At 38.3% G+C, this 13,777-nt stretch overlaps 2 protein-coding genes across 2 annotated transcripts; both read left to right on the top strand.

Annotated features, from left to right (window-relative positions):
• Positions 1-7,174: 7,174 nt before the first annotated feature.
• Positions 7,175-7,612, top strand: LOC120294260 (MDIS1-interacting receptor like kinase 2-like). Its single transcript, XM_039314254.1, has one exon. The coding sequence runs from the start codon at positions 7,175-7,177 to the stop codon at positions 7,610-7,612; it is 438 nt and encodes a 145-aa protein (XP_039170188.1).
• Positions 7,613-7,668: 56 nt separating this feature from the next.
• On the top strand, positions 7,669-10,688 carry LOC104416367 (MDIS1-interacting receptor like kinase 2). The gene is made up of 3 exons (XM_018860081.2): positions 7,669-9,639; positions 9,725-10,163; positions 10,277-10,688. Exons 1-2 carry the CDS (start codon positions 7,815-7,817, stop codon positions 10,126-10,128), a joined length of 2,229 nt encoding a protein of 742 aa, XP_018715626.2. The 5' UTR covers positions 7,669-7,814; the 3' UTR covers positions 10,129-10,163; positions 10,277-10,688.
• Positions 10,689-13,777: the final 3,089 nt, after the last annotated feature.

Here is a 13,777-nt window from a genome sequence, read left to right as displayed (position 1 = left end):
CTTCCGCCCTATCCCTTAGCCGCGTCTGCGTGCTCTGCTCTTCCTCCTCACGTTTCAGACGTGATGGATTGAGCTTTAGAGATTGAACTTCAGGCTCCATGTGTCTTGCTTTTATTTAATAGAAAAGCTTATTATCCCCAAGAACAAGTATCTTATTTTAAGGAATTTGATCTTATTTTATGTTTCATATCTCTTTCCCTATTTACATCAAGCATATCGATAACAATAAATAACATGAAAAAACTATAAATGAGTTATATTAAAATTCAAACTGGCATAAAGTATATTGTATTAGACAGTATACTATTTTAATCAAGTTAGTTATAATTGATTTTTTCACTTGTTTGTGTATATGATAACCAAGTCAAAAATAGGTTACAAGACAATATCGATATTAAGAGTACACTAAAAATAAGTTATATCAATTTAATCTCTTCTTTACTAAATTCATTAATTTATGGGAAAATTTCAAATAAAGGTCTAAAGTGAACATTGTTTTAAATCAGTGTGTGAAGTGTTATTATTTTTTTTAAATAAGGATTTGAAGTAGATATTATTTCAAATAAAGGCTTGAAGTGCCTATATCGGTGTCAAGAACAACCTAAATTCGGTGGACGTGAAGGACAATTTTATCTTTTAAATTTTTAAAATTTTTACCTTTTTCTTTTTAAAAAAACTTTAAAAAGGAGAACACAAGTGGGAGGGAGCCGCTCCATCGCCCAGTGGGGCAATGGCAAAGGCTAGCGAGGTCACCACGCTTGAGTGAGGGTCAACAACTTGTGGCGTCTAGAGGCGAGGGCCTCATCGGCCCTCTTCGAAAGTAGGAGAGAGTGGCGACCCTCTCCCAAATCTGGGCGAGGGTGAGCAACCCTCGCCCTAGCCTCGGCCTCGGCGAGGTTGCCGACCCTCGCGCAAGCCCGGTGACCCTTGCCCAAATCAGGTGAGGGTTGTTGCCCTCTCTCATTTCGGTGAAGGCATGCTGGCCTTCACCTTTGGTTGATGAGGGTCGTTGGCCCTTGCCTAGGCATCGACCTTTGCTGTCGCCCCACCGGCGATGGGGCACCGACACGTACTTGTGTTTTTCCATTTTCCTTTAAATTTTATTATTTTTAAAAATTTTCATCTAATTTAATTTAAATTTAACCGTGTTTAAACAAAAATATCATTGATTGGCCGTAATAATTTACCAATCGGCAAGCTGGTGAGACTAGGCCCTTATTTGAAATAGTTATAATGACTTCAAGCTCTTTTTTTGTGATTGATATAGCCACTTTAGGCTTTTATTTGAAATAAGGTTTACTTCTTGCCTTTATTTGAGAAAATGAGAGCACTTCGAGCCTTTATTTGGAATTTTTCTTAAATTATTTTTATTACTTTTCGAAAATCTCCATTTTTTCCTCAAATTAAATGAATTTTGAGGTTCAATCTTCATTTGAGTCTTATAATTGAAAAATCCAATGTCTTACTTCTTAGTAGTAAAAGAGTATAGTCAATTTCATGTATATTGAGTAGATTCCATTTTCTAGGGAAAAAATGGCATCGGCAGCAAGATGATGGCCAATTGAATATTTATGAAATAATTTAAAATTCAATTGACTATGAGATAGTGGGTAAAACGTTTAGGATTTGTTTTGTACTTATCCCAAAAGCTTTTTTGTTAATTCGTGCTAAATGAAGAGCTTATGAACTTGGACTTACTCCATCATCAGCAATTTGATGACACATCCTACGGGAATAGTACTAGAAATGTTTTAAATCTATTGTATTGGTACCCGTTCAGTCTTAAACTTTTTAATTAGATTAATTTAATCATAAACATTTTTACATTGGTACCAATTCAGTTTATTCGACAAATTTTGGCCGGTCGATGCGATGTGGATGTCGGCCGATGATCGCAGGTTGATGTGGCAATTTTTAAATAATTTTTAATAATTTTTTCTTTCCTTTTTCCTTTTCTCCTTTCTTCCTCCTTGGTTTGTCCTCGCGGTGGCTGGCGAGCCTCCTGCCGGTGGCTCCAAAGCCCTCATTGGCCTTCGTTGGCCATTGGGCGAGGGTCACAACCCTTGCTTGGCCTTGCCCAGGGCCGCAGGCGAGGTGGCTTTGCCCAAATTTGGGCAAGGTTAGCCTCGCCTTAGCCTTGCAGTGGGCAAAGGTGAGGTTGGGTGAGGGCCACACCAATGAGGGCTTCACGGCCCTTGCCCAGTGGCCGACGAGCCTTGCCGGCCATTGGGAGGATAGTCCAAGGAGGAAGTAGGGAGAAAAAAAAAGGAAAAAAATTCAAAATTCAAAAAATTATTTAAAAATTATCATGTCAACATTCGGCCACCGGCCAACGTCCACGTTAGCTTTAACTGGCAAAAAATTGGTTGGATAAACTAAATTGATATCAATGTGAAAATGTTTAAAACTGAATTGGTTTAATTAAAAAGTTTAGAACTGAATTTGTATCAATGCAATAGGTATATGATTGTTTTAGTACTTTTACCCACGTCCTACCTAGATGAATAATGTGACCGTGGCGCCTTAAGATGTTTGCGCATGAAATTGTAAACTCCTGAAGTCTTATGATCCTCCATAACAAATAGGTTATCAATGTGGTACTGCTAATTTCTCTTAGCTATTTTCTATTATGCCATTGAGTTGTTGGTTTCTAGATTCTGCTTTTTGGTGATTTAAGCTCCGAACCAGGTTATTAGGGGACATCCAAGCGTGTTGCACCTTCTTCTTCGTTCGTAGTAAATTGGACAAAATTTGCACTGACGTGCCATTAAGTGGGTGGTGGTTGTATCTTTTAGTGTCGCGTGTGATTCCCTCTCATTCTCTGCTGCAAACTGATAGAAAGATAGATTTTTAGGTGTAGAGACGAATATAGAGACGCAATCACAGAAGGAGAAGTCGCAGAAGAAGCTGCAGACGATATGATCGCGACAGGTACAGAGACAGGGAAAGGTGTTACCGTCACCGGAGCAGGAGCTATAGCAAAAGTCGAAATCATCGTGGAGACTAAAGGGCGCCCAAATATGATCACGAGGGTCGAAAACTCGTTATGTAAGTGTAATTACATTTTAAAAACTTTCAAAAAGTATGATTGAATCATAAAAATTGTCATACCAGTCCAATAAAATCCTTCTGTTGATTGCACTTATTAAAATTTTAGGATTTGATTGTATTTTCGTGATAAGTTTTAGGACTCGTTTCTATTATACTTTTTGAAAGTTTTGAAAATTAAATTACACTTTTTAAATAAATTTTAAGATCTTCGGTGCTTTTATCATTTTTTATATTTTGATCGTGTTCTCGGTGCCATTTGGCTAGATCATTGGCCGTCGTTTTTGCAAGAATGGGTCAACCGGGGCAAGATTTTGCTTCATTAATGCCAAGTGAGTAGACTCCCCTTTTGCGCGCTTAAAATTGCATAATGTGTGGCGCAACCTACGTTTTGATCTCGTGGAAAGTCGAGTGTTCACATAGGTCACGAAAGGCCATGACTTTTACATCACTTTCCTAAAAGAAATCTCTGCCAAAGTCTTTGGATTTCATTTAACGAGTGGGACTCGATTCCAAAATAGAAACTGATCAAGTTCGTAAAGTCACCAATGAAAACTACAAAATAAAATATTTTAAAGTCTTCAAGGAACCAAAATTACAATTGATATAGACCTATCTATGAAATCCAACCTAACTAGGGGTCATCACTAGCCTATTGAGGCTGTCTAGGAGCCAAGTGAAAAATAATTTTACGTAACTAAAGATTTGAGATCGGGCACTTGATTATACTAATTCTCGAACTAGTGTTCTTTTGGTATGCTAACTAATGTTGGCTAATGATATTACCTAGTGGGGGTGAATAGGTGATTTCTTTGACCTTGACAAGAATTGCGGAATTAAAACGATCCAGTTTGATACAAGCTTAATCGGATGAATTAAAGTCTTGGTATAAACAGTCTGTTCATATTCTTATAGCAGTAGGTGTTCCACTCTGGCAATTTTTTTGGGTCCTGACGAAGTTTCCAGAAAACGTGTTCGATTCGTTGGCCTTACTTTCGGCCAACGCATTAGTTGCGAGATTCTGACAAGCAACGGCGATGAAAAGTCTTGGCATTAGCGGTCTTGTAAAAGATATAGCGCGATTGATCTTATTTAAGTGTTCGGACTCCGTGACCATATGCTCTGCTTACTTTTCTCTCGATTCTTTACAAGGGTCTCCTCGTATCTGAAAGTGCAGGGTCAGCCCGTAAATATGGTGGTTTTGTGAAGATTCAGGGCGATAAGGAATATCGGATGGGACCAAAAGTGCGCCATGAAGCCCTTATTGAATGTATCTGCCGGAAGTTGGGGTGGCCCAAATTGGTGTTCTGGTTGGGGAATTAGCATCACATGTTGTGATCTCGGAGCGACAAATCCGAGTGCCCACATCTAACATATAATTTTCATGAGCTCGGCTATCTTATTGGTGCCGTACTTTTAATTTTCTAACCCTCTAATACCAGCCTCGGCTTTCAATGGAGGAAAACAGGACAGTACTTTGACCGGTTTCTTTCTTTTTTTTCATTTTTACATTGTTTCCATTTTCTCTTGGCTTAATTTAGGATTAGAATATTTATGAAGGCCCAAAAAGCACCTATCTGAATGGGGGAAACTCTACATATCCCATTAAGTTCAAACCCTTGAATTTAAAAAAGAAAAAGAAAAAAAAATTACATTCCACAAAAACAAATAATAACAAGTAAGAAGGTTTTATCACTAAGCTGAAAGAAATCGTTAATGTCATTAGAAAGATCTATTAAATTCCAAAGATGAGAAAAACTTGAAATGTTGGCTTTATAACTAATAAGAAAATCATTGTGCATTGTGACTTCTAATTCATTCTGCTCGATTCATTGCTCTAAAAAGACTCTCTAGTAGCCTAAAAACATTAGCTTTCATTACTACAGACTTAGGATTGCTTGGTGTCATATCTCACTCATCGCTAGCATCTTCAATTGAATTGTTTATCTCATCTTAATCGCTAACATTATTTTCATCAGTAGAGCATTGTGTGGCTATAATATGTGTGTGTATATATACCAACTAAAATTCGGCGTTATAAGACATCTTACTTTCTTGTAATCAAAGAAGTAAAGATTAAAAACTTTCTCCATTGTCATGTGTTAATCCATTGCAATATCCTCAAATAATCAAAAGTTCAAAGTACACTAGATATTCACCTTCATTTTTTTTTTTTTTTGAGTTCTTAAATTTCTTTTATTTAGGAATGAAATCCACCAAATCTGTTTTTTTTTTTTTTTTTGTTGCCAGAGATTAATATTAACTATTCAAAAAGTTGCTATTGAATTCTTCCTATACTACTTATTGTTCAAATATTATCACTTTGATTTTTTAAAATAAAGAGAAAAATGAATAAATCCCACCAATTTGTTGACAAAAAAAAATTATGAAATCGACAAGTTAGTATCATTGCTCCCAACTTCAAAATCATTGGCTGACATTCCACTATCTATTTTATAAAATGATCATACGGTCATGTATTCACTTTCCAGTTTCAATTTACTATCATCTTGAATGTTCTAAGTTGCGACAAAATGGTGGGTTGTATTTGACCATAGTGAAAGCTTATATTTCCTCCAAGCTAGAGAACCTTGTGAAGCCTTAGCTTTATTCCAAAAAAAGTAAATTCTAGAATTTTAAGAATAGGTAAATAGGATTAGCTCATTAGCAGCTCGAGCTCATAGACATTTCTATTTTGTTTGGATTTGAGGTCCTTTGGAAATTATGGTCATTTAGGAAGGAGAGAATTGCCTGAAAAAATCGAAGTGCCTTTGTGGTTATCTAAATAGGTCTTAAAGAAATTTGGGCTACATCATACAACATTTATTATAATATAATTATTGATTATAGTTTTCTTTACATTTTTAGAATCGATAATCTTTTAAATTTATCTGGTATTATTCCTAATAAAAGATAGGTTAAATATGAATGGATAGAAAAAAGATTCAATCTAACCACTACTTTTGTAATATAATTATGGCAATCCACACTCAATCTCACTTGGACCCAAATCATATTCAACTCAACGCAAGCTCCAAATTTTAGCAGTTTTTCACTTCAAATATGCTGTTAGTTTTCTTTTTTTACCGTGTTCTAGATCAGCTGTTCTAGATCAGCTGTCATTTCTGCAAGAATGGGGTGGACCGCGTCTTGATTTGGCATCGTGAATGCCGTGGGAGAACACTTTCCTTATACGCTTTGAATTCAAAATCGTGCAGCACGACGTGGGGTCTGATCTTGCGGAAAATTGGGTGCACCCACACCTCACGAAAGACGTTGACTTGACATCACTTTCCTCAAAGACCTCTCTGTCGAAGCCTCTGCTTTTCGTACAATGGGAGGGTGGGACTCATAAATAGGTCAGACCAAAAAAAAAAAAACCTCCGAAATGGGGACTGACCCAGTCAGAAAAGTGACATACGAAGACTTCAAAAGTAACAAGTCTTCAAAGAACCAAAATTCTCCACTTACGGCCTAAAAGTAATGTAAACGTACCTTTTGTCAGTCTTCACTTAGGCCATTTTATTGCATTCCCATTATCATGGAAAATGATAGGATCGTGACTTTTTTCTCAGAAAAGACAATCACCCCAGTCCACCTACAGCATAAAAGTAATATAAACGTACCTTCTGCCAGTCTCCACTTAGGCCATTTTATTGCATTCCCATTATCATGGAAAATGATAAGATCGTGACTTTCACAACCTATTTAAGCATCGCTTGTAGCCTCAGGAAAACACAAACCAACTTATCCGAACTAAAACAGGAGAAGGAAAAAAAGAATCCATGAACCCTTCATCAGAATTCAAGAGGGTCATGAGCCTTGCGGCTGCTCTTGTCCTTTTCACTACCTTTGCCATTCCACTCCCTGTTCATGCTTCTCTTGCAGAAGCACAAGCTCTCTTCAACTGGAAGTCTGGTCTTGGCAACCATTCGCTTTCTTCCCTCTCTTCGTGGACTTCCTCTCCTCATAATGTCACTGGTTCCAATTCAACCATGAGTCCGTGCACTTGGCGTGGCATCTCCTGCAATCGGGCAGAAGCGTGGTCGGCATTAATCTCACCAGTGCCGATGTTGAAGGTACGCTTGATGAATTTCCATTCCCATCATTGTCTCATCTCGCGAATATGGACCTAAGTATAAATAGTCTTTTTGGCCACATTCCTTCTCAAATTAGTCTCCTGAGCAATCTCACCTATCTTGACCTCTCTGTTAATCGGTTCTCGGGGAAAATACCACCGGAGATTGGCTGTCTAAGGAAATTGGAGGTCTTGCACCTGGTGTCCAATGAGTTAAATGGCTCAATTCCCCAAGAAATCGGGCAATTGCATTTGCTTAGTGAAGTTGCGCTATATTCGAACAAGTTGAATGGACCCATACCTTCTTCATTAGGCAATTTGAGCAAATTAGCTGTCTTGTATCTCTACAACAACTCCTTTTCTGGTTCTATTCCTGCTGAAATAGGAAATATGACAAATTTGGAATTGCTCCACATGAATTCCAACAACTTGACAGGATCAATCCCTTCTACTTTGGGGAACTTAACCAAATTAAGAGAGTCATGACTATCTCTCTAATAAGCTTACCGGTTCCATCCCCCTAGAACTGGGGAATTTGAACCTTCTTAGCTCGTTGAGCCTAGATAGAAATAATCTTACCGGTTCAATCCCGCCAATATTAGGCAATTTGACGAATCTTATCATTCTTTATCTCTACGGTAACCAGCTTTCTGGTCACATTCCTAATGAGTTAGGAAATCTCCGCTCTATGCTTGACTTAGAGTTGAGTACAAATCAGCTCACTGGCCCAATTCCTTCTTCGTTGGGTCACTTGACCGACCTATTATATTTGTTCCTCCGCGGGAATCAACTTTCTAGTTCAGTTCCTAAATCCTTGGGGAATCTGATGAACTTAAAGATGTTGGAACTGGATGCCAACAAGTTAACTGGCTCCTTACCAGAAAACTTGTGCCAAGGTGGATTTCTTGAAAGTCTCTCAATGAGTGGCAACAAGTTAACTGGTTCTATCCCTAGAAGCTTGAAAAATTGCACAAGCTTAGTTAGACTTCGCCTCGAGAAAAACCAGTTGACTGGAAACATCTCCGAGATCTTTGGTGTCTACCCCAACCTAACCTTTATCGACTTGAGTTCCAACAAGTTCTATGGAGAAATCTCAACAAATTGGGGAAGTTGCATGAGTTTAAGTGATCTAAACATTGCTGGAAATAACATCACTGGTAGCTTGCCTCTTGAGATCGGAAACGCGACTAAACTGAGTGTAATTGATCTATCTTTCAATAGTTTAGTCGGGGAGGTTCCAAAAGAATTTGGAAAATTGACTTCTTTGGAGACTTTGAATCTAAGCAGGAACCAACTTTCTGGCCAAATAAGTCCAGAGATTGCATCGCGACCTAGTCTTCTAAAATTGGATTTGTCGTGGAATAGATTAAGCAGGTCTATCCCACAGGCTATTGGGAATTCTTCAAAATTGACCCACTTGTATTTGAGCAACAACCAGTTGAGCCAAGATATTCCAGGGCAACTAGGGATGCTAACTCATTTGAATGAGCTAGACTTGAGTTGTAACTTGTTAAGCGGTGACATCCCAATTCAATTCAACAAGCTAGAAAGCCTAGTGAAACTCAACATTTCACACAATAATCTTTCTGGCCTTATATACAAGACTTTCAAGGATATGCGAGGGTTGGCAGAGGTGGACATCTCCTACAACAAGTTTGAGGGTCCCATCCCCACCACCATGGCATTTCAAAATGCAACAAAAGAAGCATTTGAAGGCAACACTGGATTATGTGGAAATGTCGAAGGACTTGAGCCATGTAATCAAGCGGTGGTGGATAGGGAAAGCTCTCGGGCTGGAGGTAGAGTGTTTCTTATTGTGTTTCCTCTGGTAGGAGCAGTTCTTCCGTTTATTTTCTTTGGAATTTTCTTCATTTTCCGTAGAAAGAAGATCCATCGAACAGTGGAACTAGCACCCAAGACAACTGAAGTCTTTTCTCTATCAAAGTACGATGGAAAGATCTTATATGAAGACATCATAGAAGCTACTGGGGCATTTGATGAGATTTATTGTATTGGACGGGGGGGCTGTGGAAGTGTCTTCAAGGCCAAATTAAGATCAGGTGATATAGTAGCTGTAAAGAAGATCCATCAAACGGTTGATAGTGGGCAAGCGGATCAAAAGGAATTTCTGAATGAGATTAGGGCTTTGACAGAAATTCGACACCGCAATATTGTGAAACTCGAGGGCTTTTGTTCGCATCCACAACACTCTTTCTTAGTGTATGAGTACTTGGATAGAGGAAGCTTGTCTACAATCTTGAGCAATGAAGAAGAAGCTAAAGAGTTGGACTGGAACAAGAGGGTGAATATCATAAAAGGCGTGGCATATGCTCTTTCTTATATGCACCATGATTGTAACCCTCCAATCATTCATCGAGATATTTCCAGTAACAACATTCTGCTTGATTCTGAGTACGAGGCGCATGTTTCTGACTTCGGCACAGCTAAGCTTCTTAAGCTGGATACATCAAACTGGACTGCAGTCGTCGGCACATATGGTTATGTAGCTCCAGGTAAACTATAAAATCAACTTTTGATTCAAAGATTGAGCTAAAGCAATGTCTTCGTGCTAATAGATATATCACCCTCTTTGTGTAGAGCTTGCTTACACAATGAAGGTGACGGAGAAATGTGATGTTTATAGCTTTGGAATAGTGGCCATCGAGTTGATCAAAGGAAGACATCCGGGTGACAGCTTTTCATCTCTAGTAGCTCCAATTGACATAGAGATCTCGGTTGTTTTGAGGAATATATTGGATTCACGCCTGCCAACACCCACACCAGGCATTGAGGATAAACTTCTGACCATCTTCCAGCTTGCAATTGCTTGCTTATCTGCTGATCCCCAACTCAGGCCGTCGATGGACACGATTGCTCAGAGACTATCAGCTCGTTCAACCACTTTCCATGGCGTTCAATTTTCAGAGACAGCCGCTGATCCTGCGAGAGATACAACAGCTTCAAGCAATTTCCTGGATCAATTCGTAGAAGATATCGTCTGATTAATGATGTTGCTCTGTCAACCACACGCAAGAAGGTCTAAGATCTTCTTTAATGAAAAATAGAGTCGCTTGAACTAATTGATTAACTCTCAAACTTTTTTCAATATATTGTTTCCCTCACTTATGTGTTTACTTTATTTGCATTTAGGATAAATATTTTGACCGTCAACCAAAGTGGAGTGTTTCATATCAGCATGAGGATGCGGACTATGTTTCGTTCATGCCCAAGTAAGTATAGAACTGCCTTTTGTTTTGGAAGAAGCAAAACTAGAACATTCTGGCATCTAGTTTCGTTTGTGGAGACAACAGCTGAACTCAAGTGATATTTCAAACTGTTTCTGTATCTGGTCTTAACCAGACTAGTGTCTATGGAGTCAATGTATCCATGTCGAGTTAGACTTAGAAAGTATTTCTTTTGTATCAATGTAAAGTGTTGATGATGTATCCAGTGTTGTTATCGTGAAACCGAAATGTCCATGTAAGGATGAAATGGAACATTTATATGAAGTCTCTAAACTCTTGATGATTATTAGTCCTATATGTTTATTTTTGATTTATGTATATGCAAAATCGACTTACTTGTAGAAGAGTTTCAATTATGGATCTTTTCAGAGTGCATTCAATCAGAAACTAATTGTTCCAAATCATGGCCATCAACCATAATTTTGGGTTTCATGCAATTACTACAACCGTGTATCATGACAGAGGGCGATCAATCCGTTCCTATTCGGAGTGCTATGTGCATGTTGCCATGGCATGAGTTGTTAATAGAAGTTCAGTAGCTTTTGATTGTCCAAAATAGAGAAATCCGGACTTCGTTTTCATTAGAGCTTCGAACTTGAAGTGCTCAAATTAGGAAGATCACTGATCACCATTTCATCTCAAGAGGAAATTATCCATTGTTTCAGAAAGACTACAAGTTCTGTTCTAGCGCTACCTTACATTTTAAGAGCGTGAAGGTAGATGATATCCAGCCCTCCAAAATCTTGGAGGTTTTAAATCACGATGGGCTGGTTTTGCTAGGCCTAGCTCCATTGTCAAATACAAGTAGAACTCATTTGGGTTTTAGCTCATCATCAACCATCTTTTCTATTTTTCAGAACAGAGAACTTACATCTGGAAAATAGCCTTGCGCAAAACATGTCAGAACAGAGTCCCCTCATAAACTTCATATGGAAAACAATAGACTTAGCCTCTGAGAGCTCATAGTTTTGTGAATTTGAGAAAGGAAACCATAGTAGACCAATGTTTGACGCCACCCTCGATCACTCTTGTGTAGAACCCCACATCGTAAAATCAAAGTTCCAAAAAACTTACGCCAATGAATAGTATAAAAGAAAACAATGAAGGGACAACTATTTGAATCAAGGCGTAGCGAGAGAATGAGTTATGTGCACCCAACCTTCTCGAGTAGTTGTGTCAATTCATCTCAATTCTTGATTGTTCTGCTTAGAAGAAAGGCAACAGGAAATATGCAATGTCAAGAAAGAATCACCCGGTGGGAATTGTCAACATTTTCATTATGCCAAATGGCATATACCAATATGCATTCCACGAGTTAATGCTTGCCGATGCATTTCCATTGTCAAATAGGAAAATAAGATTGAGGAATACTCGTGAACCTGAGAAAAAATGACTTCCAGATCAAAAGAGAAAAATGGCCATGTATTCACAAGGCTTCAAGATAGTCACAATTAGGGGTATGCATGGTCCGGATGGGTAGTTCCCGGCCTAGAACTGGGAATCGCCCAATAAGGATCGGTTTCGAAAAATTGGAACCGAGAACCGCTCATTAGTTATATGGATCCACCTGAGAACCGGATTGCCAGTCCGGTTTGGTTCCCGGGTGGATCCATGGGACCGTTCTCGTCAATAATAATATTGTTTTCCAAATTCTGCCGTGAGTACTCTTCATATCAAGTAATATATATTTTTTTAAAAACCGAACCGGCTTAATTAATAGTACCATTTTTCTTTATTTTATTGGAAAACACTACCAAAGAAGAGAAATAGTTTTTTTTTTCCTATTTTTGAATCATTTCAGTTGAAATCTAAAATATTCTTTAAGTTCAAGATTTTGGATGATTGTCATATGTAGATCGTTTTTCCTTTATTTCCTAACAATGCTCATTCTCTTATAACCTTTGCTTTACTGAATTCTTTATGCAGAAACAATTCCACCAATACTTCACTTATTCTTGAACACAGTGTCTTATGTGAGTCCTGGAAGTATCCTTTGAAGGAGCCATTTGTTAAGTTGCTGAAAGGCAGCTTACACACTTTACTAAATTCTTGTAAAAACATGGAAACTGTGAGAGGAAATGGAGCCCTAAAATTTTGGTTTGCTAATTAGTAATTAATTTTTTTATTTTAATATTAAAAATTAATGTATTATAATAAAATAATCAGTCCAGTTTGGGTGGGCGGATCTCGCCTATGGAACCGGAACTGAATCGGTACCCACCAGTTCCCATAAATTGGATTCGGGAACCGGACCAGTTCCTTCAAGAACCATCGGTTTCGGGCGGTTCGGCGGGTCTCGGTTCTTTTGCACACCCCTAGTCATAATGCTTCTAGCTTCCCTAGCCATTTTCAGTCTGAGTCATTCCAACAAGTGCACTTCCTACTTGATGACGGTCTGAATTCGCCTCATGGGGCCCAGCACATCTTTAAAAAGAAAGAAATAAAAATGAGGGTGGAATGTTTTTATGGTGAAAAGAGAAAATGACCGTTTGAACAAAAAAAGAAATAAAAGAGGGAGAGTTACCAAGGTTTGAAGGAGAAGAGGCAGTTCAGATTTATTGGTGAAATTTTGTTAGAATCAGCTGAAATTTTAATATGTTGTTTGTGAGATCAAGATCATCATTGAGATCCTTCTCAGATTTGTCTTTCGATTTTTGTGAGAGTTTTTTTTACTTCTTTTGTTAATCTACTAATGATATAGTGTTGTATTGTTGATGTGTTCATTCTCTAGCCGTGTGATTAGAGATGAACTATTGAATATTATGCTATTCTTGATAATTAGTGGAAGTTTTGAACGATCTGTAGTTTTGTCCACATTGAGCATGTAAAATTTTTGTATCATTTTTGTACTTTACATGACATTTTGTTTGAAGGCAACATTGGATTGTGTGGAAATGTCGATGGACTTGAGCCATGTAATTAAGCGGTGATGGATAGGGAAAACTCTCGGGCTAGAGGTAGAGTGTTTCTTATTGTGTTTCCTCTACTAGGAGCAGTTCTTCTATTTATTTATTTTGGAATATTCTTCATTTTTCGTAGAAAGAAGATCCATCGAACAGCGGAACTAGCACCCAAGACAACTGAAGTCTTTTCTCTATCAAAGTACGATGGAAAGATCTTATATGAAGACATCATAGAAGCCACCGGGGCATTTGATGAGATTTATTGTATTGGGGGGCCGGGGCGGGGGTGTGGAAGTGTCTTCAAGGCTGAATTAAGATCGGGTGATATAGTAGCTATAAAGAAGATCCATCAAACGGTTGATAGTGGGCAAACGGATCAAAAGTAATTTCTGAATGAGATTAGGGCTTTGACAGAAATTCGATACTGCAATATTGTGAAACTTGAGGGCTTTTGTTCGCATCCACAACACTCTTTCTTAGTGTATGAGTACTTGGACAAAGGA

Source organism: Eucalyptus grandis, chromosome 6, assembly GCF_016545825.1.
Source record: "Eucalyptus grandis isolate ANBG69807.140 chromosome 6, ASM1654582v1, whole genome shotgun sequence".
Taxonomy (NCBI): domain Eukaryota; kingdom Viridiplantae; phylum Streptophyta; class Magnoliopsida; order Myrtales; family Myrtaceae; genus Eucalyptus; species Eucalyptus grandis.
The sequence above is the reverse complement of the archived record's forward strand: the minus strand, read 5'-3'. Positions and strand labels throughout refer to the sequence as shown.